The sequence below is a fragment of the Pterocles gutturalis genome, unplaced genomic scaffold, assembly GCF_000699245.1.
Source record: "Pterocles gutturalis isolate BGI_N339 unplaced genomic scaffold, ASM69924v1 scaffold6976, whole genome shotgun sequence".
Classification (NCBI taxonomy): domain Eukaryota; kingdom Metazoa; phylum Chordata; class Aves; order Pterocliformes; family Pteroclidae; genus Pterocles; species Pterocles gutturalis.
In genome coordinates, this window is record NW_010100219.1 from 16,561 (window position 1) to 42,003 (window position 25,443).

The following is a 25,443-nucleotide window of genomic DNA, read 5'->3' on the forward strand; positions in this document are numbered from 1 at the left end:
ACAGCTTAGTACAATGTGTTGCCCAGAACTCATATGGATATCCCTGTATATATATATATATGCTAGCTATAGAAGGCCAGTCAGCTGCAGAGTTAATTCCCAAGGCCTTCCAACTCGGAGTTCTAAAACACAGACTACTTGTTTCTTTATATAAAAAGTCCAAGGGACAATGCACTGTGAGACAGTTGAAAAAAAAGCTTACTTTGGTTTTGCCAATCTGTAATGCTGCCAAAATTTGAGTATGGCGACACCCTCCTATGCTTGTGGTCCTTTCTCCTTTTCTGAAATGTGCAAATCCCTTCTTTCTACTTCATTAGCTAACAAGAAGCTTGAACACTGGTTGTCAATATTTTTGTAACATATAGATTAACCCTAAGAAATATAGCAGTTTAAATGGAAAAATTTCTGACTCTTTAAAGTGGATCCTTCACACAGACCTCTGTCCAATTTATGCTGGACCAAAGAGCTACACAGACATAAGCAAAACATTATTACCAACACACAGATTATCAGTCATTTGAGATATGCACTGAGTACCAACTACACAGGATTGCCATGTATTAATCCACCTATTATAAATGTACTATATTACAATAAATGTACTTTGTTACTATGAAATTAAACATGAACAGTTTTCCTACAGTTAATAAAATTCCTAGGATCATCCTACATTGTTCCATTCTTTATTGTCTCCCAATTTTAAATAAAGAATGTTTATGCCATGCATTCAGGTTCCAACACAGCCCAAGGCTTGTAGTAGTCACCATAGACAAATGCCAAAACATGAAGATTCAGATACGAAAATTAACTCCGTATTGGAGAGAAAAGATGAGATCATTTGGAGCATTCCACAATGAGAAAACTGGAACTGTTGAGCAGATGTTTCTTTCAGCAGTTATAACACACAATGCTACTCAGGAAAAGTTTATTTTATAGTTCAGATGCTAGGAGGAAATGTTGTGAATTGCATGCTGCTTTTAGTATCCAAAGAGATTTGGTTTTGGTTTGCCATATTCATAGTGTAACTTTTAGTCAGAAGCAATTAACTATTTATATTTTTTCTGCTCCAGGCTGTTTTGTAACCTGTTCTATGCTCCTATTAAGTATTTAGTTAAAATATTTTAATATTTACAACACCTAAGGAAAATGCATTTATAAGTGCATTGTTACACTGGTCCCTTAGCTGGTTTTGATCTACACTGCCAATCTAGTTTAGGACTGTTCCAAAAAAAAGAAAAATGTAATTAAATTTTCACCACAGCTGCCCTGAAGACTACTATATTATCAGACTAGAAGCCTCTGTGAATATGTTAATATTTGATTCTAGACAATTCCATAATACTCATGCTGCCTAAAAAAAATGGCAGCAGCTAGAGGCAAAAAAAAAGCTGTGAATCATTGCTAGAAATTCGTCCAAATTGACAAATGTTCAGAGTTCTCTTGACTCTTAGTATTTCCAGTTTCAATTAAAATGGTGAAATAAACAAAACACTGGAGACAGAACAGACATTTTCTTTAAAGTAATGCCAAATATAGCATACTAGTAAAATATGCTCTGACCCCTTAGCCCAGCTCTTTGTATGTTTTCATTCACTACTTTTCTTTTTTAAAATCATCATTTTAGTATAGGTAAAACTCTTATCTAATGTAAATTGTAAAATACACACGCAGATATAAAGTATACCCCAATTAATCCACCTCTGTTCTGTAAATAGAGAGCAGCAGGTTTTAACCAATTCTCACTCAACATAGAGATATTTATCAATCCAAACACTGGGAAGACATAAGCACACTGTTTATATACAGCTGGTTACATCTATGGAACAGAAACTCCTATTACAAAAAATATTACTTCCTCATAGTTCCTGAAGAATATTATGCATTATTTAAGTAAGAAAAGGAGAAATAATATGTTTTTTTCCAAGACAAGTTGTTTAAAGCATTAAACATGCATTGTTTTGAAAGGCAATTAATCTCAGTCTTTTAAGTATTTTCCTTTGTGTAACTACAGACTTCCAAAAGGTAGTATGCATTTTGACAACATTTGTTTATGCAGAATACTGAAGCAACTATGTTTAAAAAACAGCAAGGTTTTTGAGCTATATACTTCCCTTATTTGGTGATCATTTATTTTCAAGGGCTACTAAGGCTACTCCTTAAAAAGCACTAGAATTAAAGTGTTGAGGATTTGTGGTTTGGTTTTTCTTGTTTTGTTTTGTTTTGTTTTAATAGCCTCTAAGAAGATGAAAGGAAATAAACCACTTTTAAAAAAAAATTATTTTCTGACTCTTAAGATTGATAGTGTGGAAACTCCAAGGCTTTTTCACTCTGAGCATATAAATTGGGCAAATGTGAATTTTTGTGACTGTTAGGATGTACTGTAAAACTAATTAATAAATGGCACATGCCTAAAAATAAAAACACAAGCTTAACAGGTTCACATAATAAGAACCTCAGGAACTTATACGACTTTTTGTTGGAAAAAAAGCTGTATTCAAACTTCAGAAGACTTAGTTCCAAAGGCATTGATGGGTCTAACATCTATAGAAGATACTGTGAAAGGCCTACGGGATATATCTGACCTGGGGTAGAGTTTCACACTGTCATTAGAGAAGCTTTTTGTACCTCCCTCATATTTTTGAAAAGCAAATAAGTGTTTGATTTCACTGAAGATCAACTCACTACACAAGGTGTTTTCTGACAACAAAAACCTCATGGACACTGGCCTGTGAGGCTGCAGTCTCTTGTGGACACCTAAAGGAGATCTACGTGCCTGAGCTCTCATCAGATAATGTTTAACCTGCAGTGGACTTGGTGACACAAAAATGGCAAGGGAGAGGAATTTTTCTAAGGGACTCTCCTTACTTTCACACTGTCTCCCACTTGAGACAGGAGTAAATTAAAGCTGTGAGGGGAAGAGGCTCAGATCGCAAAAATGCTTGTACTCATTACAGAGGCCTTTTGTTGGATAGATGCAATAAGACACAGATGCGAGCCAATTCACTCAATTGGCCTTCCTCGCCTCCCATTCAGCAGGCTGCAATCTTACTTGCGGTTATTTAATAAAGAAGGTCAGCACAACTGCAGAATGCAAACACAGAACGAAAGCCCAGCCATTCATAAACTAGCAGCTTCATGTTTTTCAAAAGCTAGATAAATCATTTTATTTGGTGCTGAATGTAAACATGTTGTACTCTCTCACTGATATTATTTTCACTGATTCTGCTAATTCTTCAAGACTAAGTATCTACTGTGGCCCTGACACCTAACAAAGATTTCTTCCCGTCTTGATCTAATAGTCATACAAGGAAACCCTCAGTGTAGTGCTGTGTATACATCTTTGTATCTCTTTCCTGCAAAATTATTTATCTTTCCATATCCAATTAAAGCTTTTCATCCATATCTTTAAGCCTCTGCAAAATTCTTATCCACATTTTTTTTACCCTGCATCCCACTGCCTCTTCTCCTAGCAACCAATTTCAACATTTCTCTTCTAAATTTTCTCTTACATTTGATTTTTCTGCTGGCTAATTTTTTATCTTTCAAAAGACTTGTTTTAAAACAGATTTCTACTGCTAAAGCAGGTTTCTACTGTAAGGAAAGCAGTAGAAAGCACTCCCCCCCCCCCCTCCCCCGTTATTTTTTTTTTTTTTTGAGAACGTCTTTCTTCAAAATACTGTATCATTTAGTGAATAAAACGGAAGTTTGTGAATCCATGTATATGAAATACATGGTATGCATCTAGCATCTTCTGTTCCAAATACGTTTCTGCGCTCTTCCCTGCAGCTAGTTTCCATATATTCTCTCTCACTGAAACCTTTTTGGACTAATTCCCTTTTATTAAGTCTATTCATACTCCCCTCTTAACACTCACACTTTCTTTATTTTGGTATTATTTGGCATGGTAAATTGAAAAAAAAACCCTCACAAAAATAAAAGGATTTCTCACATTATCCTCCTTTCATCTAGCATGCTACTTAGATAAGTACATTAATCTGTAAAGTAATTTTTAAAGTAACTCATTAAAATGTATTTTTTGAAAAACATTCTATTTCCTTTTCAACATTCTTCTTTTTTATTTAGCACTGTCTTAATTTATCTAGCAATTCTAGCAAATAAATATCACAACTGCACCTGGGCACAAGCAACGTCAAACCAGCTTCTTTGTGAACATGTTATGATGTAGTCTTAATTCACACAGACATTGTCTTTTCCACAGTATCCTGACTCGTTTGCCTCACTTTGAATGCTGCCCCCTCAAATCATCAACAACTCAGGATGTCTTTTAACTTAACCGTTCAATTTCTATTGGCTCACCCAAATGCTATATTGAAAACTATATTATTTAACATGTAACAGTTTTTTACACCACACTCACCATGATGATGTCTATGCATTTTAATGCTTAAAGTAGTTACATTAATATATAAAACAAATTGTGCTTGCCATTTAGAAGAGCAATTACCAATGCAAGCAAATTTCTTCAGTTTCCTTTGGAGGGGCAGCGTGTTTACAGACAGGCCATCATAAGACCTGCAGATCATGAAGCAATAGCAAGGTTGTTTATCCCAGTCTTTTTATATGTCAGCATTACAGGTATTCTTTCCTGTCTCCCAGATGCACTCTCGGCCTCAGAAGTATCCTCGCTTTTATCTTTCATTTTTATTATTTTGTGGTTTACTGGAAATACATAACTCACAGGGCATCTTTTATGTTTTGGGTTTTTTTTGACAATGCATCAATGACTGTAACTGACCGTTTCCTACAGGCGGTTAAGAGGATACCAGTAATTTTGCTCTAATTCCTTCATCGCACTCTTGTGTCCAAAGAATTTTTTAACATTTTGTATACACTTAGTCACTTTCTCTCTCTTTTCAAAATTCATTATTAAAACCACTTGCTTTAGAAATTTTTCTTACTCCTTGTCTTCTAACACTGTCAACATGTACTGTGTCAAGTATACTTCACTGAGACAGAAAACACCCTCTTCCATATTTTGGAACATAACATTTCCATTAATGGAAATTTATCACTTGCTAGTTAAAATATCACTTTACTGCTATATGAACGTGACCCCCCAATTGAGAAGAGCAAGTAGATTTAACCTATCACTAGCGACTTCATTTTCTTCACAGCTTCTTATTAGGGTTAAATGGAAAATACAAACATAATTTGTCCAACTGAATAAGAGTAATTATGCATCTAGAAATTCAAGGTCCTGCATAGTTTATAAATTTCTTCATGTTCAGGAACATAATCTTAAAATACTGTGGACCTAAGCATCACTTTGTAAACCAGCTGTGTGTCTGTACAATGTATGGTGGTTTTCCTGCACTAAAGGCAATAACAATAAAAGTTTAAAATATCTCTTCCAAGAGAAAATAAGTGTTTTCTGACTACCTTTAGCTTCTATCTGATAATTCGGGTGTAAAATTAGAACTGTTTGTCTTTTATAAAAATAGATTTTTTTTTTCTGATTAGCCTTGATCAGACTGAAACTATTTTGAGTGAGAACAAAAACCTTGGCTGATTGCTGCTAAAAATCCGAATGTATTAAACTGCAATGAGATGTGGTTCTTACTCAGCAAGGCCAGTTTTGGTTTTTCAATGAACCATAAAACACTGTTTTAAATTTCTATGTCCAGTACCATTTATTTGCCCTTTGAAATTCTGTAGAGCTGACACAAACCAATCCAAGGCTTCTTAATGTGAAAACTCAAATTCACAATGCTTGAAATAACATCGGACATACGTAGCAAAGAGTTTAATGTTAATTTTAAAGGCACTTCTTTTGAGCCTGCCAGATACAGAATACACCACTTCCAGAAGCTGAAAAGACCTTGCAATCTGATCTGTTAAGCTACTCCTCACTTGCAATTACATTGCAATTGGCTTTTAGAAAAGACTCAGTCCTTCTGGACTTCTCATTTTTCCTGGATGTACATCATACTGAAAAGTAACACCAGGAATAACTGAATCGTTTCTGGTTTTGTATTAGTTATTTTTTTTGCATTTTTGTGAAGCTGAATAAATTGCTTCAGATTAGTTTATAATTGTTCTTGTTCCCTGTAAGTGTTGAATATTTTAATTGAGCATGATTTTGCATAGGAGTTAGAAAGTAATCTTAATTTACATAATGATGAATTTCATTCTTAAGGCTTGTGGATTTCAACATTTTATAAAATGTCAAAGAAACAGAAGTGAGTCTGTGTCCTGTAAAGAGAAATATAAGCAGTGCTTTGTAGTTACAAATTGTGTTTGCTCACAATTCACAAGCTCTTTTTATATATTATTTGTCATTATTGTTCTAGTAATATTAAGAAATGGTGGGGGAGGTACTGTGAGAGAAAGTATTATGCTAAATTGTTTCCTTTTTAATGGACCAAGTGGTAACCTTGTATATCATCATCAGGTGAATAAATCATATTTAAAGTTCTTCATTAAAATGCCTGTGCATATTGCAGTTCAATAAAGAACACGAACAATGCATCAAATCTCTCCTATGTTTCACTCATAAATAAAGAAACAGCCAGATGTAAACAAAAATTACGTAGCTGACAAAAAAATCCATCTAGGCTTTCATTTCTACTCTGATGTCCTATTCTTTGACTTCTACTCAGTTCTCTGTTTTCCAGCAGGAGTTGTCGCCCTTAACAACAAGGTAATAATCCATTACAGACTGACCCAAATGGTAGTTCACCCCCTTGTCAACACTTTAATTTTGCCATTTCTAACAGCTTTCATCGACTGTTAATCCAAAACAAACACTTCTTTGTTCTTTCTTCCACTTCTCACACAGGAAAAAAAAATCACTTAAGCTTTTATGTAGCTATAGTTCTCTCATCCTAAAATACCGTTTCAAGAATAATTCCACAATTATTCTTACAATAGAGAGATGGTTTAAGTTAGATATAGGGCCATCTTCATCATTATTATTCTCTTCATATTGCTTTCAATATTAACCTGACACAGTTTATCAGCAATTAAAATCTCTCTGGATGAGAGAGAAATCTATAAGAATATTTTGTCTTCACCTATACTGGCATCTTTCTGCCTTATGCTAAAAAGATTTCTTTGGTGATATCCATTTTTATTGAACTCATTTCTGAAAAGTGATCTTTTGGTGATATCCATTTTTATTGAACTCATTTCTGAAAAGTGATCTTCCCAATCCAGATCCATCACATCAAATTGGCATTCAGTGGAACCCATACAACTGACTAACATGAAATCTTGCTAGGGTGGGGAATAGCTTTTAACACATGTTTGGACATGTTGTTCTTCCCCTGTTTCAAAGAGCTGCTTTAATGAAATTTAAGAAAGAGTGAATTCTGATGAGTGTCAATACTTCAGGAATTTTAGAATGATAGATGATTGCTATAAAACTGTGTAGAACATATATATCTGCTTGTTTGATAGATGGTGAAACAAAGGGTATGGATACATTTTGTATGTCAATGTACATTATGGATAAGTACAACTGGAAATTGTTATTTAACCACTAGGTGCAACTGAACTATCCATCTGTTTAGTCAGAGGTCAGCCTAGCTGTGAAACTTCCACATAACAAAGAACCCCTAATACTTGTGCTACCCTACAGAACCTGGACAGCATTATTCTCCCACAAAAAATAACTCTCATGAAACCTTCCCAGAAACAAGAACTCAGGAACAAGGAGCTAAGACCAGCCGTTGGCTGTGAGAAGCACTATGAATTAATGAAGATTAGGGAAGTTAATTATAAACACCCAGCCCTTATGGTTGGTTTATGTGATAAACTGAAGCAATTGGAAGGGATGGTTTACAAAGGACTATTATGAACACAGAGACAGAAGGGGATTGTTTAGTGTATTTCCTCAAGCAGAAGATACTCTGCCTGTGTACTACACAAGCTCTCAACATGGTCAAGTTTGGTTGCTTAGAAACTTATGAATTTCAGTCAAATATCTATAACTGAAAATTTCTGAATGTTTGATGTTTTTCTTAGAAGATCATGGAAAACTAAACATGTTTGTATTTCCCACTGAATTTTTAAAGTAAACTAAAAAAGCTGTTTTATTAGAATAAAAAATAACAATTGTCACACTTGTTTGGATGAATCTTCAGTCTCAAATTTCATTTACTGAAAAAAAGGTCTCTGGAGCCATACATAAGGAAGCAGATGAAAAATACATATAGGTTTAAAATATGCATTTAAAACAACAGACAATTATTTTTAAAGGGCCATATCATAATTGCTATGTATAAAACATTAATGTTTAGTTATTTGATCTCTGTAACTTTGCTGACTTCTGTACAACAAACTATGTAATTTTAGCTAGACAGTTTTTAGATTGTCCCCTCTTTCTTAAAAAATTATATTAATTTTCTGTTTCATATGATATCTTCCAGCTTGGATGAAACTGAATTCTTTTAACGTAAAAGACATGCCTGAAGATTTTTCACTTCCCAATAATTTATACTTATCAAATAATTTAAATACTGAAGCACAGTAGCAGCTGTTTAAATCTCATCTGACAGTAATTATCATCATTTATCTCAGGATATAAAAACTGCTTACTACACATCAAACATACACTCTGGTGAATCACGCTTTCAGAAGAGAAAAAATGAAAAACAGATTGCCAGGCTGTTATCTTAGAGGTTTACGCTTTTATTTACATTATTGCCGGTAGACTGCAGAAAGCTGAGACAGTACCATTAAATTTGATTCCTAACAGGCATCAAATTCATCTAGCAATAATGGCCCTATAATGTCATTGAAAACCATGAAAAGCCAGTTATAAATGACCTTACTACCTATGATGTAAAGCATTACCAGACTTCTTGCTTGAAAAGATGCAATGTCCCAAACCAATGTATTTCAGTATGTGCAGAAGCCAGTGTCAATACGAAATATTATTCCTAAGAATAAAACAAGCACTACACATCATGAACCTGCAAGTCTTTCAAAATGCTGCCTAAACTTGCTCAGTGCACGGTATTCTTGTCAATTCAGATGCCACTATGTTGGAGGGAAACAGCTCAGGTATGTTTAAGGTAGCCTACTCATATGTGACACATCAATAAAGAGCTAAATCTGCTACACTATAGCAAAAAAAAAAAAAAAAAAAAAAGTATCTTGTATTTTGTTACACAGCAGTTCTCACATGGTTGAATAAAGTTATATATCTACAGTTCTCCAAAGAGGAAAGAATGTATGTTGTGAACTTCACATTTTTATTTTACTAGATTAATCAGTATCACATAATATGGGAATATAAGATAATAACATGCCCAGACAATAAATTATCTTTGACACCACAATATGAGCAAATATAAAGTTTAACTAAGTAATTATAAATATTAACTAATCAGTCAGTATATCCTTTGCAAGCTCTTGTTAACCGTTCAACTTCAGATTCCCTCCTGTTTTAAAAGCACCAAAAAAGAAAATTCTCTTCAAAGATCCTGACAGTGATTGCTGATATTTAGACCACACTGGTAAGTGTGCAGGGTGAGGCAATATTTGCATGAAAATCATTCTTGTAGGAAGGATGTAGTGCGTCTTGATTTACATTTTACAACTTTTCAGTTTTTCAGAGTTCTTTGGCAGGAGAGTTTCTGTAACACGGTATTCCTGCAAAGCCTCTACAGGCCCAGATTCTAAATGCCATAAATGATACACAAAAGTCAAGTTTTCCTGCCTCTCAAACTGATTGCCTAATAGATTGCAATCATATCAACTTCTGTAGACTCATCTTTTACCACCATACAATGCATTACACTTCCCCTCATTTACCACTATGTTGAAAACACATTAGGATGTCTCATGTCATGTGTCATAGTTTTTAAGTAACATTTTTCTTAAAAAGTAGGATGACTTTGAACCCCACAATAAATGTAAGTTAAGTCTTAAATGTGCAATAATTCATGAAGGTAAAATGAAACTATGCATAATTTGTTGTAGCGAGTATGACTACTAACATACATCCATTAACAGAAATACTGGGCATATAGCAGTTAACAAGGATTCTTTTCTTACTACTGCTTATAATTCGCACTATTCTGTTCCAGAGAGATAGAATATGAAAAGCTGGTGTATTTCCAAATAAATTGATTTTCACTGTGTCTTCTGCTGATTAACAGTAAGTGGAAGCTATCTTTTTGCAAAGCTTTATTGCTTCTTTTAAACAAGGCCTCCTTCTTCAATCCATTCTTCTGGAGATATTTGTCTGCTGGTGGGAGTGCATGTAACAATAGGGACAATCTGCAGATAAATATTTCCTTGCAATGCTTACACAGACATATTTTTGCTAACTTTAGACTTTGTGGAAGCTATTGTCTTTTAAAGGAGAGGGAGTATGTGTGCAAGCCTCACATCCAAGACAGATACGAAAAGAAAGGATCAGGTTTAAAGACACCTATAACTGCAGACATGCTGTTATACAAATGTCCCATATTTGCAACAGGGTAGAAATATGGACTGAGAGAAGGATCAGTCTAAACCCCATCTGCTGTTATGGCAGAGCTACATTTGGTGAAGCACTTACCTTATCTGCAGTGTTCCTAAAATAGCATGATATCCAAGCTATTTATCCTTACCATCAGTGACTTGAACCTCCTCTTGTATGTTGGCTGGCTTATTTGTATTGACCATGGAAAATTTTCTTGCAGTAGGCATAGCAGTTGCACCAGGAACTACACCAGTCAGCAGCACTTCTACTCTTTTTTCCACTCTCTGCCTGGCTTGACAGTGTACGACAGCTACAGAAAAGAAAGAGCTCATTATTTATAAAGCATCAGCATCTTGATTTTAACAAAACAACTAAACATATCAGTCAAATGTGCCTAGAGAGTGACAGAATTCCAATAAGGACCAAGATGACTAAAAGCTTTTTCCCATTTCACAGTTTCTATTGTTCTGTCTAGGTGAAGTAGTAGAAAATATCGATAAGCAAATGAAAATCTGCTCCTACAGTTAGTTCGCAACAGCACCTGCAAATTTCTCCTTTCTTTGTAATCATGAAATCTATCCTCATTTTATTTCATTTGCAAATAGAAATTATGGTATGGCTTGACATATGCCAATGAGAAATCAAGACTAAAAGGCAAGCAAAGAAATCAAATATTTTAAAATTTAAATGAAGGAATATTAAGTTACTCTTTGATTTCTTGATTTAAGAATACTGTTGTTCAAACTTTGGCTTTTACAGAACTATATTAGAATAAAAAAACATGTTGACATGAGTTTCTCTTTGAAGCATGGCAGAGTTTTTTTCAATTCAGTAAGTGATTTTAACTTACCGCTTCTAAAATATGTCTTTTTTCATTACAGGGTAGTTGGGTTTTAGTTGATACACAAAATTTTATAAATCTTACTTCAATATTTATTGTTTATGGTTCTTTCAATAATTATTGGCACAGAAAGAGGAGAAAATTAGATGTAAGGATGGAAAGAAATATACGTTTTCCCAAATAAAAGACTTTAGAGTTATGGAAATCAACACGAAAAAGAAGAGCTGATTAACATTTCTCAGTTTCAAGCTCAAAATATTATTTTCATCAGAATTATACCCAATGATTCTTTAAAAATTAACTCTGATTTAACATCAAGTTTTAATGATAAATATTTAGAAACATATCTTGGTACGTAATTATGTAACATGCTTGAAAAATGAGCAATGAAATCCTTGCTTCTATACCATGTTTATTTAGCTTCAACTTTCAGTTCTAGACCTTGACTCACTATCATGATTTTGGAAAACAGATAATTGCACATTAAGTTCAAGTCATTTCCTTTCTCTAAAGAAACCCCATTCTTTGTCTTCCTTCGTCTTTTCCTGTTTAACAGGGTTTAAGTAATTTTTATAGCTCTCTTCTAAGCATTTCCATGAGCGAGAGTTACTGAAATAGTTAAAACTGCATCTTTTTTTCAAGATGCATGGCTTTATGTTTAAGAATAAATTACATTGTCTGTATTACACCAGATTACAAAGTATTCCAGATTATTGAGTGCACATGTTGTGTCCACACCATTTTCAACTCTGCAGCTCATCCTACTACCAGAAATTATTCTACATTTCCTTTTTCCTAAATGGTTAGGTAATATTTATGGATAAAAATCAGGTTCCTGTGGGATGTGACTGGACAAGTCCCTGACCAACCTGATCTAACTAGACCTGGCTTTGAGCAGGGGGTTGGATTAGATGACCTCCGGTGGTCCCTTCCAATTAAATTATTTTATGCTGCTTTGACCCCACAAGGATTAAAAAAGTAACCTGTATGGCTCTCCATTTGTAATCACTTTTATAAGCTAGCCAAGCTGTAATCTACTTAACATGTACTTTATGTGTTGTGACCACTGATCTCCTAATTGGTCTCCTGAGATACTAAGTCAAGTGACTTCTAGAAGTTTAAGTATATTAAGATGTAAATAAGAATGACAGAAAAGATGAACTGCCTAATATACTAGCAAAGTAGCTTTGGTTTTTGACATAACAGCTTGTAGCCTCCAGGCAATTTTAATAAATGTCTGCATTAAAAGAAATGACAGTACTATTTCAGTAATTAATAAAAACAATGATTTAGAAAAAAAGTAGGTTTCTTGTAAATTACCTGCTTTGGATTCATATCTTACAACAGGGCTTTTAAAAAAACCTAGTTATAACTGAAAGCCATGGACCTTCAGAATCAAGGCAGGAATGGAATCTGTTTCATAAATACACTTGCAAACAGGTATTTTAGTTTCCCATGTCATTTTTCAATGAAAGATCTCGTACTTCCTTACAAAAAAAATTTGCACAACATAGCATGGTGATGACTGAGAAATTTATTCAAAATTAATGCAATGCTCCCTGCATGCATTACAAATATTTACTAAACATAAACCAGTGGATAACACAGTTATAAATATTCTACAGTTTAGATTTGCTGCTTTAAAGAAGCATTTAGGAATTTAAAATTACTTAAGATTTGACATTAATTATGTTTCTGATCATATACAGAAGTGATGTCACTTAAGCAATTTATGAATGCTAACACTTTTAATTCATGTCCTCTACCTAATGAAAACAAAAGCCCAATAAAAGGGCTCAAAGTCTGCTAGGCAATAACATAACAGCTTTAAAAAAAACAACAAACATTCACATCAATATATATAGTTTTAATGATAATGCGACTCATTAAAACTGTCATTTTGGGCAACAGTTGATTGCATGATAATATTTGCTTCATACTTTAAGGTATTAAAGTGAAAATTAAGAAGATGAAAGATCTAATTAATACCGCATCCTTGGCATTTGTCTGCAAGTAAAGGGTCCTTAAGCAGATTAAATTAATGACAGTAAAAATATCTATTACAATAGTTTTCCAAAAGTTATTCCTATATCTTAGTCTATGTAGTGTAGAAAGGTATTATAACCAATCGTCAAAAGACAAGATGAAAAGACAAGCTGGTGTAAAATTGTCCCTTATCTACACCTTGAGTTATAGTTTCATGAAGGTTACAGATTTAAAAAGCTGTTCACAAGTTCTGTTTCACAATTATGGGATTACATTACACATTTAAAAAATAGGTGAATCAATTCTATAAACATACACTATCCCAAAAAATAAGCAACAAAAAAAAGTCTATGAATGTCAGTCATTTTTAAGGCACATTTACTTCTCAGGAGCAAGGGGAAAACACTGCTCTTCATGCCACTATCTATTCTGGTTTTGATTAAGGAGTGAAATTCAAAGCTGAGAAAAAAAGCAGATATGTACTTTAATATTTTGTACTCTGTAAACTCTCCAGAAGGGTGTTCCGGGTATGCCAGCAGAAATCTACCCTCGTGTCAGTCTTTCGTTCGATTTACCTTCAGTTCTCTAACTCATCATTAACTGGGACACTGAAAGGAACAAGCCTGGAGATTTTCAACTGCTCCTGACTCCTTTTATCCATGATAAGAACAAAATAACAGATCTATATTTGCTTTGTAGGTTGGGAAAGGCAAATACTACTGCAAATTCTCATCAGCAAGAAGGTGGGAACACAATTTCTATTTAATTTTCTTAAATTTATTGTTCCATTTTTTTCAATCATTACTCACCCGGAACTAATTTCTGCTGTGGTGCTTCAGGTATTCCATGAACCGGATAGACCCAGCGTATTCCCTGAATTCCCCCATTCTCTGCTACAGTAACACTGCTTGGAAAATAAGTGAAGAGTATCATTATGATAGAATGCTGATAATACTTTTCCCAAAGTAATCTAGACTTAAGAGTTGTTGGAGAGGTGAGACTCCATTTTATTGTATGTTGCAAGGCTAAACATATCTAAGGAAAATATGAAATAAAATCCAACCAAATCAGAACAGGAATAATTTACAGCCACTTAGTTTAGTGTCTTCAAATATCATTCTGTAGGGATATAAGAACATTTGGCCTGGTCTGCTCTGTCTTATGTCATTTCTACATTGAAAGAAAGTTTATGCAGTTTATGCATTACATAAACATATCCACAGGAGAATCATTATTAGCCCAAATATACTGAAAAATTACAGTCATGTAAGAGCTTTCATTTGCTCAATATCCATAACCACACTGACAGCTAGTACTTACATTTTCTTTATCAAAGTTAGAAAAGGTAAGTACTGAGACAGATGAAAGTCCTACCCTAAATCTGCATACCTTGCAGGGTACATTGAAAGCTTATGTTGGATACCTGTCACCCTCAAAATCAGACACTTGATTGCCTCTGGGAGCAACACACAAATAACCAAAGGGGAAAGTTATGATAGGATTGAGCATCCTCAACTACATTTTCTTTTCCTTTTAGAATAAATTACCTCTCTTTATTTAATTCAGCAGAATCCTCATAAGGCCAGTTTTCACCGTTTTCCCTCATTACATGAATTACCACCACAGCCTCATACATTTTCATAGTATCTGGCATGAATAACAGTGGGATGTCCAGTTTTTCTTTTGGAGCTAATCGGGTTCCTATAAGATAGAACAGATTCTTATAGTATTTTGAAAGTTTTTTAAATTATGTAAATATTTTACTCACACATTTTTTTTTTCTTTTTGATACACTATTTAACATTTTATCATAGTGTACTGTTCTCCTTGTGACAAATTTCATTTACCTTGCTCTTGCTACAGGCAATTCTCATTTTACAATAGCATTTATGGTGTGGCTTCCTGCAGTAAAGTACTTTTTGACTCAATGTCCTGAACAGAGGAGTTCACGTAAAGTGTCATTTGGCATTTTAAAAACAAATAAACAAACAAACAAAAAAACAAGCCCTCACAACACTTTCAGACTTCTACTTACTGATAAAACTTTAGTGAGGCCCAAAGAGACCCTGAAGGCTCAAAATCAAACAAGCAGAATTAAGTGAACATCCCACATTTAATATTTAGAGATTATGTGTAATATATGTAAATCAATCCCACGATGTTCTAGGGCCTAATACATGGGGTTTTTGAGCATCGGTGGGTTCAACATAAGAAAGTAACACTGCATAGAAAAGAGCAATCCAAAAGTAAGTGTCCATGTTCAAGACATAATTGAAATATATTTGAAAGAATTTACATTGCTGTTATACAAGTACTGTTTTTGCTGTATGATTTTTCCCCTGATTTTGCGCTTTTAAAAAAAATAAGTCTATGTTGTTAAAAAATGAAGGTCACCTGACACATTGCACTTCTAAGGGCCTTTTTTCGACAACTTATCAGTCTGCCAATAGGGTGTGTTCCAGCTACTTCAGAAATAAAGTTATAGAAAAATTACACAAATAGGACAAATAAATCATACAGCCTCCTCACTATCAAGTTCCCTGCTTTGAAGAGATTCCTTGAAATTTGGCGGAACTGACATCTCAGGGTTAGGGTTTCAGATTTAATTCTATCTGAAAAAAAACCTCTTAGTGATGAGAAACTGCTAGTACATTAAGGTTTGAATCCATTTTTGTGATAATTTTTCATGCCTGCTACAATGCATACAAGCTAGTACAGGTCTATGAGTATCATTCCATGAGAATGTCTGAATCTGCTCAAATTAGCATGCGTGGGACAAGCAGCATTTGCCCTGTGATTGCTTCCACAGGCTGCTGTGTCCTCAGAAAACGTCAGCAGGGAAACACTATCTTGTGCTTAAAATGTTCACCTTCCCACAGCCTAAGTGGCTTGAGGGTGAAGACCTCAGTGCTGAGACCTGTAGCAGAGTGGGTGATAAGAAAATTGTAATCCACTCTTGGGAAGGGCAAAATATAAAAAAGAGGTGGATGCATAGAAGTTTGGAAATGTAGGTTGACAGACTAAAATGATAACAGACAGGAATGGCCAGAAGCAAAAAAAAAAAAAAGGTCAAGTAAGCTAAAGCAAGGTGGGAGAGAAGGGTCTGAAAGACAGCTCTCTAAAACACACAACAAAAGTCAGGACTCCTCATCTGCACCAATCCTCTGCTAGCATTTAATTACAAAGTCTACTGCACATTACAATTTCTATTGCTACCTCACCATCTGTTGTCGCTACCATTTATTCCTAAAACACAAACAGCAACCTTGAATAAAGATATCCAAAGTAGCCTGGGTAGAGTAACAGCATATTTAAATTAATAAATTGGACTGTCCAGGCTTATGATTATCATGTACTGTGTTATGTAGGTACTTCCTATAGTATGTAACACCACTGGAGTCAATGTGGCTCTGATAATGATTTTATCTAGAAACACTCTTAAATTTAAATAAACAAACTAAATTAAGAATGGAAAGCCAATCTTAAATTAGGAAGCTTGGGATTATTTAAAGACAATCCATTCCATCTGCAGGATGTCTGCCTCTTCTGGTAATAACACCTCAAGACCTCAAATATAGACCACCGACTCTCATTACTATGCATTTTACAAACAGTAGGGAATTCTTACGTACATGTATCTGGATTTCTATATGTAAGTTTTGTTATGTAGTAGTTATGGAAATTAACCAACTGCTTTGCACTTGTAATTGCTTAATTTTTATGTATTTGTAGAAGTCCATCATAGCATGAGTAATTTGTCTTTGACATAATTACTTGAAAAGTCTTGTATCTTGAAATAGCTTGAAAAAAATCCATTATAATGGATATAAATAGCTCTTTCAAAATCCATTAAAAATGTTAATATCTAGTTGCTGAAAGGTTGTGCAGGACAAGGGACTTTCTCCCTGCCCTCAAAAGTGCAAGAGCAGCTTCAGCTCCTCACAAATCACTTTGTGTGCTTTAAAAACACTCCCCCTGCCTTTTTCCCTAAATGTGGAAAGAGATGTCCTGTCTCTTTCATCATTACACCTACAAGCACAGCAGGCAATATTATGTATGTGGGTAATTTTAGTACAAATCAGAATGACCAACCAACTTGCTCCTATTTTTCTGTGGATCTCGTGTATTACGCTGGGAATACCAATACCATATTCCCTGTCCATGCCCTCTACAGTGATGCCTATACACTGCAAATAACAAATGGCTGCTACATCAGCACTACTCATTGCAAAATTCCCAAGTAGCTATTCAAGCTAATTTTTGGTCCCTAGTGTTTTACCAGTATAATATACTCTGGATGATTTTCGACTTTGAAAACAAGACAAAACCCAAACAGAAAACAAACAAACAAATATTTTCAGAAGTTATAAATTAGAATAGGGTTTTACTAATTTCATTTGCAACTCTTTTAACATATGATAAATGGAACAGACTGTAAACTAATACCTAGTTACGCTATACATGCATCTCATATACTGTTTGAACTGTAGCTTAATTATGCCTGTTACGGGACATAGTGCCTTGGTTTTTTAAAATAAATTTTAATACAGAAGCCATATGATAGCATTCTAGGTCATTCTGGCAGAAAATTGGTTATTAAAGGTAATGAAAAGACAAATTTTAAATATCATTGTTGAAACAGAATGTTCACATTTTTAATAAAAAAATCTTAGTAGAAGCTCTTCATAATGACAGTAATTTTTATATCACTGGGCTTGCCTGCATCTGTCAGCTAACCAACTGATCATTAAGTGCTAGTGCAGATTTATTTCCTTGTGATTTTGCCTAGTTAGTAAGATAGATGAAATAGACCTAATTGCAAAAAAACGCACATTGCTTCATGCTTCTCTTTTCTCTTTCCCGCTTAGAGAATGTGGGCCAGCAACTGCTGGCACGACAGACAATAATATCTATGTGGACAACTTTAATACAAATAAGCATTACGAACCAAGCTGCTCCTGTTCACACGTGGAATTCAAGTACTCTGTTATGGATACCACGAACTGATCTCAATGACTGACCTCTTATCTTCATATAAGTATTTATACTGCAATGAGTATCCACAAATTCTTCGTAAGAAACCAATAGCAAGGCCCTTTTCAGAATAAAGTTGCATCACATTTGGTAAAAAGATTTGGATCAGATTTTACTAATACCTACTTCTGTTTTGCTGTCCTACAGGCCATTAGGAAACAGTGATAGCTAGCAGAGCAAGCTCAGCTGACCCTTTAAAAGACTGAAACTATCTGATTCAAACCAAGGGCTGCAAGTAGAGTCAACTGCCTTACAGAGAAGCATGCAGAGATCTGTGTCCTCCCTCATTTCTTTTTTAGGTAACCTGTTTTTAAGCCTTGCTTGTTCTCTAAAGGCTGGTGGTGAGCACTGATTCTGCAAAAGACTCCTTGGGCACTGCACCATTAGATGCTTGAGCCTAGAACTCTGAACCAAATTAGATAATTAAATCAAAATGAGCATATTTCAAATTCGCTGCTTCACTTCTATAGGGCACTGCACTGTGGTTGAGTTTTGTGCAATTTCTGTGTCAGCTAAGCATAGCACTGTGAGAGATAAAATTAATTAAAGTAATGAAGCAGTGGATCCCCATAGCTGGGATTTTCTTTGGAAGGAATACAGATTGGTAATAATGCATTTGTTGCCTCTACAGTATCTTAGAAAAGAATGTTTAAGAGCAAGCATCCCAGGCAGTGTCACACTGATAAAATTATGATGACAATGAGCAAAATATCCTGATATATCTTTGAAAAGAATTGTCACCCTCTCATCTCAGCTGTATCTTAAAGTCATGTATTTTTCATATTAGTAAGGTACTTTGATGGCAGATTTTCTAGATGTTGAAAGGACTATCTCCTTGTTAAGTCTGTAGCATCTCAGAATGCCTCCCACGGATAGTACCCAGAAGAATGGCACTCAGTTCTGATTCTTCTAATTGAAAAAGAGAGATGAGGCAGAGCTCACTACATCTTGTTGAAGTCTGATGGGGAATCATTTAAGAGTGGGCACTTTTGTTGGGTTCTTTTCTTTACTGTTTCTCCATTAAAATTATTAGTATTTAATCATTTCAGTTAAAACCACAGATGGCCCTGACAAAATTAGCACTGGCCATATGAATGTCAACACAATATAATCAGGTCTGTTTTCTGCCATTATCCTCAGAATCTGGAAAGGGCAACCTCCAAAATATTCACAGACAGCAGCTGCTGCTGGGGGAGGATTGCTAATTCTTTCTCAAGGAACTCATCCAGTAAAGGAGGACTGATATCAAGCAGTAAAGACTGAGATATTGACAGCACTCCATTAAGTATCTGAAATACATTATAAAAGTCAGGCCTAGGTATTCTTCATTTATTTTCACCTGCTAGAAGAGATAAAAGCCTGGGTCACGTATGAGGACTAAGATTTTTTTATAGCAGCTCTTCCAAAAGTGGTTCAGTGTTAAATTCCAAGACTTTAATAAAGAACAGACTGCTATTAAGGGAGGGTTAATTTTTCTTTGCATCTTTCTCTCTTTTTTTTTTTTTTTTTAGTGCTTCCAATGAGGCTGCTTCCATTTTGATTCCTTTTCAGTAAAACATGATGACAATCCCTTGTTATGCATTCTAATTAACAACCTGTGAGAATGCAGCAGTCTGTCTTAGTTTTGCTACATCACTATTATAATTAGTCTCAATGAGTAAGTATGAATAAAATTTTCTGGACTGACAGTCATCACACAACAGCCAACAACCTCCATCTGTGGAGATATTCAAAATTTGTCTGGACACGATCCAGGACAACCTGCTTTAGATGACCCTGCTTGAGCAAATGGGGAGGCTGAATGGACAAGATGATCTCAAGAGGTTCGTTACCACCTAAACAGTTCTGTGATTCTGCAAATCTGTGATCATGATAGATCAATATACTTTTTCTTGTTTCTTCTTCTAAGATTACATATAAAATACATTCTTGTTTGCTAAACCAGATGCAGAAACTTATCTCAGTGAATTGCAGATGATATGAAGAAAAGTGCACCTCCTACAAAGAGAAAGGAAGAAGGCAGAACAACAGATCACCCTGGCTTAACAACTAGCTTTTGGGTGCACTTAAAAGCAAAGAAGCAGCATACCAGCTATGGAAAGGCAGCTGAATACCCACCAAGGACTACAAGAACCTTGTTAGGGCATGCAGAGATGCAGCCAGAAAGGCTAAGGCTCAGCTAGAACTGAATTGGCCAAAAATATCAAGAACAACAAGAAAAGGTTCTTCAGATATGTGAGTAGTAAGCAGAAGCACAGGGATTACAGTCTCATTGCTGCAGGGAAACTAGTTACATATAATGCTGACAAGGCAGAGGTTCTCACCAAGTCTGCTGATGACACTAACTGGTGAGGTGGACAGAAGGGAAGGCCAACTTACAGAGAAACCTGGGCAGGCTGTAAAAGGGTCTGGAGCACAGGTCTTATGAGGAGTGGCTGAGGGAGCTGGGATTGTTTAATCTAGAGAAGAGGAGGCTGAGAAGAGACCTTATCACTCTCTCCAACTACCTGAAAGGAGGCTGTAGTGAGGTGGGTGCTGGCCTCTTCTCTAAAGTAACAAGTAATAGGACAAGAGGAAATGGCCTCAAGTTGCACCAGGGGAGGTTTCAGCTAGATATTACAAAAAATTTCTTCACTGGAAGAGTGATCAGGCATTGGAACAGGCTGCCCAGGGAAGTGGTGGAGTCGCCATCCCTGGAGGTGTTCCAGAAACGTGTAGATGTGGTGCTTAGGGACATGGTTTAGTGAGTTAGGTGGTGTTGGGTTGGACTTGATGATCCTTAAGGTCTTTTCCAACCTTAATGACTCTATGATTCAATGATTCTATGATTCTAAGCAAGAACTGCATGAAGTTCAACACAGACAAGTGCGAGGCCCTGAACCTGAGACAACATGACCAAAGAGCCCAGTACAGGCTGGGATCTGTGTGGCTGGGGAGCAGCCTTGCTGAAAGGGACTTGGGGGTCCTGGTGGACAACAAGCTGAGCATGGCTCAGCAGTGCACTGCTGCAGCAGTGAAGGCAAATCAGGTCCTGGACTGCATCCACAGGGGCACTACTGGCAGAGAGAGAGAGATGGGATCATTCCCCTCTGCTCACAATTTGTCAGGCTGCAACTGGAGTGCTGTGTCCAGTTCTGGTTCCCACAATTCAAAACAGATGTGGACAGACTGGAGAGGGTCCAAAGGAGGGCCACAAAGATGATCAAAGGGCTGAAGAACCTGTCCTATGAGGAAAGACTGAAGGAGTTAGATCTTTTCACCCTGGAGAAGAGAAAGCTCAGCACGGACCTTCTCGGTTTTCTAGTACTTAAAGGGCATTTACAAAGAGAATAGAGTCTCTCTCTTACTGAGGAGCCATGTGGAGAAGACAAGCAGCAATGGGTACAAGTTGCACCGGAGAAGATGTCATTTTGACCTTAGAAAGAAATTTTTTAGTGAGAACAACTAATGACTGGAACAATTTCCACAGGGACATGGTGGAGTTCCTGTCACTGGAGGTTTTCAAGACACAACTGGACAGAGTGCTGTATAATCTTACCTAGGTTCCCTTTCCCACGGAAGGTTGGATGAGGTGATCTTTCAGGGTCTCTTCCAACCTGAGCTGTTCTATGGTATTTATACAAAAAAAGTATTCCAAGATGAATGACTTATGTCTCTGAGGAAGATACAAAACAAACTTTACCATCTCAAGACAAATGTTTTAAGAGCACATGTATTACTAACATGTCAGTTAGTCATGTGTCTTGAACCATATATCAGTGAAGTTCTGAATGTTTTTTTTTCTATATCCGAAATTAACTAGGAAGATAATTGGTTGCCCAGTCTTTCATGTCCTCTCAGACATGAAGAGCAAAATCCATAAACAAAGTATAACTTGATCTAAGTTGTGGTTTCTCAGGGCACATATGTTATCCTAAAACTCTTATTTGGATCTTCTCTGGGACAAAGAAAAAGGAACATAATGCACTTCAAGTTAGTTCAACTTATATATAATAAAGTAAAGAAAAGAGCTAACACAATAAGGATGTAAAATGCTAAAGGTTAAATTAATCTCATCCTGGTTTTTAATGTTTACATCACTATTTTCCTTCCCTCAGTACAGTTTATTTAGGTAGGTGGGATGCAAGAGAGATTTCTTTCACAGATGGTCTGCAATGATTGTATTTCTAGGAGGACTCTCTGCTTCCTGAATTATGGATTCTTCCACCAAAAGCTAGAGTTGTCCTTTCCCCTGCTTCTGAAAGCTTCACAAAATCACAGAATGGTTGAAGCTGGAATGGACCTCTGTCAGACAGGGTCAGCTAGAGCTGGTTGCCAAGGACCATGTCCAAGAATGCTTTCGAATATCTCCAAGGATGGAGACCCCACAACTTCTTTGGACAACCTGTTCCAGTGCTCGGTCACCCTCACAGTGGAAAAAAGTATTCCCTTAAGCTAGGACGGAAGTTCCTGTGTTTCCTGTCACTGGGCACCACTAAAAAGAGCCTGGCTCTGTCCTTTTGCGCCCTCCTTTCAGGTATTTATACACATTAATAAGATCTCTCCTGAGCTGCTAAGTTCCTTAGTTGAAAAAGTTAAGTCATGAATATGCAGCTCAGACGCTAGTAAACAATTTCACAAATGACTGGTTGAAACTTGAGAAGTTGCTTTAAGAAATATGGCACAAATAAAAGAATAAATGGTTAAGTCTTTAACTGAAAGGCTTCACATCATCACTATGATAAGCACACAATAAAATGTATTAGATACAGCATGCTTATAAGATTTGTTTGCCATTTTATGAATTCTGTGTTAATACAATTTTGTATACTTCTGTCAGAGTCTTTCTGGCTTATTTCATTAAGAGATTTAATTTAGAAGAATTTATTTCTGGTACAAAATAATGGATACAAGTTAAACATTTGCTATTTAGATTAAAATAAATGGATTGAGAACAGGGCTCAGTAATTAAATATGTTGTTGTATTTAATGCAATTTATTTCATTTTTAAACGAAGCATGTCTAAAAGGCCAAGCAAAAAGTTTCCTTTTCATTTATAAAATTATCCTTCTCTAACTAATAGCCTATAACGCAATAGCAGCCAAAACGAAAACCATTATTTTGACATAAATACCTATTCCATTTATCTATCACTGAAGTTCAGTAAGAGCTAAGCTTACTAAGATTAAGCACACTGAGGGAAAAAACGTTTCTAAGTACGGTAATTCACTTCTTTGGTGACAAACAAAACAAGAAAAATTACACTTAAGATCTTTAACTCTGAAAAAACTTTTAAAAATGTAAGAGATCATGAAGATCACACTCTCTTTTTGAGGATAAATTAACAATATTTTTTTAATCCCCAGTACAAGATTATTGTTTAATATATTTCAGAATGTCTCCATCACTTCTATATCACATCTGTTTATCAAATTTGGTGTAAGAATATTCTGCAGTAATACAGAAATTATGCAACCTCCTAAACTGGTTTATCATAGAACATCATCCCTTTTATCTCTGAAACTCTGATATCTGCAACTTTGGCTTTGGGTAGGTGTTAGAGACCTGTCAAAAAAAAAAAAAAAAAAAGAAAAAAAAGCCTGACATTTATATACATGCCACATTCAATTATATTTTCCACCTCTGCTGTTATGCTACGGAGTTGTCTTGGCAGCATGTGATATGTTTGCAATTTTTCCTCAGAATGCTGTGATGATGGGCTTTGGGTTCACTTTACAGAAACTCAGTTGGCCAGCACATTAGGAAAGACATATCTGAATGGTAGGAGATAAGAACAGTAAGAAAGCAAGGTTGAACAGCAGTTCAGACACACATCAGAGAAGGAAAATTATTGTAAAGACAGGGAATAGTGAGCAATGGGACAGGAAAAAAACGAACAAACAAAACACCTGAGGGACCAGAAAAAGGGTAACAGGCATGGACAGTAACTTGCAAAATGATGCTATGGCAGAGAGCAAAATGAGTGGAGAAGGCCAGCCTGCATTATATGAAAGTAATTTGGCAGAGGGAATGTCAAATAGATAAGAGCAAGGAGTGAAGAAGTATTATCAGGAATGAGAGCAGTAAAAGTTTTGTAATTATCCTGTGGTCCAACACTTTTTCTAAAACTTTATGGTGGACTAGCAGTTCCTCTTGCTTTTTCCTTCCATTTTTTTTTCCCTCCAATAATCTGATAGATAGTAGATCTATTGCATCTTCCTTTGACTATTTTATATATTTGAAAATTGTTTATCATCCTTATTGCCCTGATGACTACTTTATGTTGATAAAATTTTGTGAGATCATCCAGGCATCCAAAATATAAATGTCTGCAGGACACTAATGTCCTAGATCCAAAGTCACAGAAAACAGAAGGCATACTGAAAAGTCAAAAGAAAAAATGTAAAGTCTCTTTTACATCAGCACTCTAAAAAAATGTATCAATACACTTTTTATCTGAATGATTCTATCTGTGACATATTAAAACTCAGGTAAGTAAAACCTCATTTACATTAGGTCAATTAGTTCTTCCTTAATTAAATTTTCATTTTATTTCTATGCACATATAAATATAATTCTGATATTCTCAAGAGAGATTAATTGACAAATAACGATAGAAGAAAGACCAGAAACTCAGTGTGGATGGACAGGGTTTGCCAAGGTGAATGGAGGGATAGTCATATTTTTTTAGAAACATGATCTTACGTGTTCTGCCCTACTGTGGTAGAATTAAAACTCTGGCCCACTCAACCTCTCTCCCCCGTATTACAGTGAATTAACTGTGTTCCGTGTATAACAAAACAGTGGACCAGCAGTTAATAACCTGCCTAAAATCCTAACAAAAACTAGAAAATAACCAAACAAATATTTTGAAAATGCAAGTGCCACACAAGAAATGTCATATGCTTTGTAAACAAAGATGACCTTCCTTTTAGTGCCCAGCCACAAAAAAACCCACCAAACTTTATCCTTTCTCTCTTAAAGAAAGTTCATGTTACCCTAAGATAAAATCCTAGCAAGTAAAGTAAGACTATGACAGCTTCCCCTTTTCTTAATCTTTTTCTAGACCCAAACACACACAAAGATGTCTTGAGTCCATGGTTGAAATGAAACTGCAATTTCTTCAGTTCAAGCGTAATTGAATTTTTGACGTACGTCAAATATCTGA

The 25,443-nt window shown here is 35.5% G+C and overlaps 1 protein-coding gene across 1 annotated transcript in view; it reads right to left on the minus strand.

Moving 5' to 3' along the window:
• LOC104460400 (chromosome unknown open reading frame, human CXorf30) overlaps positions 1-25,443 on the minus strand; it is a gene marked incomplete at both ends in the record, with an annotated part of 81,867 nt that overhangs the window by 11,409 nt on the left and 45,015 nt on the right. Inside the window, 3 exons of the mRNA XM_010078846.1 lie at positions 10,584-10,745; positions 14,072-14,166; positions 14,810-14,963. Coding sequence (XP_010077148.1) covers positions 10,584-10,745; positions 14,072-14,166; positions 14,810-14,963 — 411 coding nt within the window. The remainder of the gene's footprint in view (positions 1-10,583; positions 10,746-14,071; positions 14,167-14,809; positions 14,964-25,443) is intronic.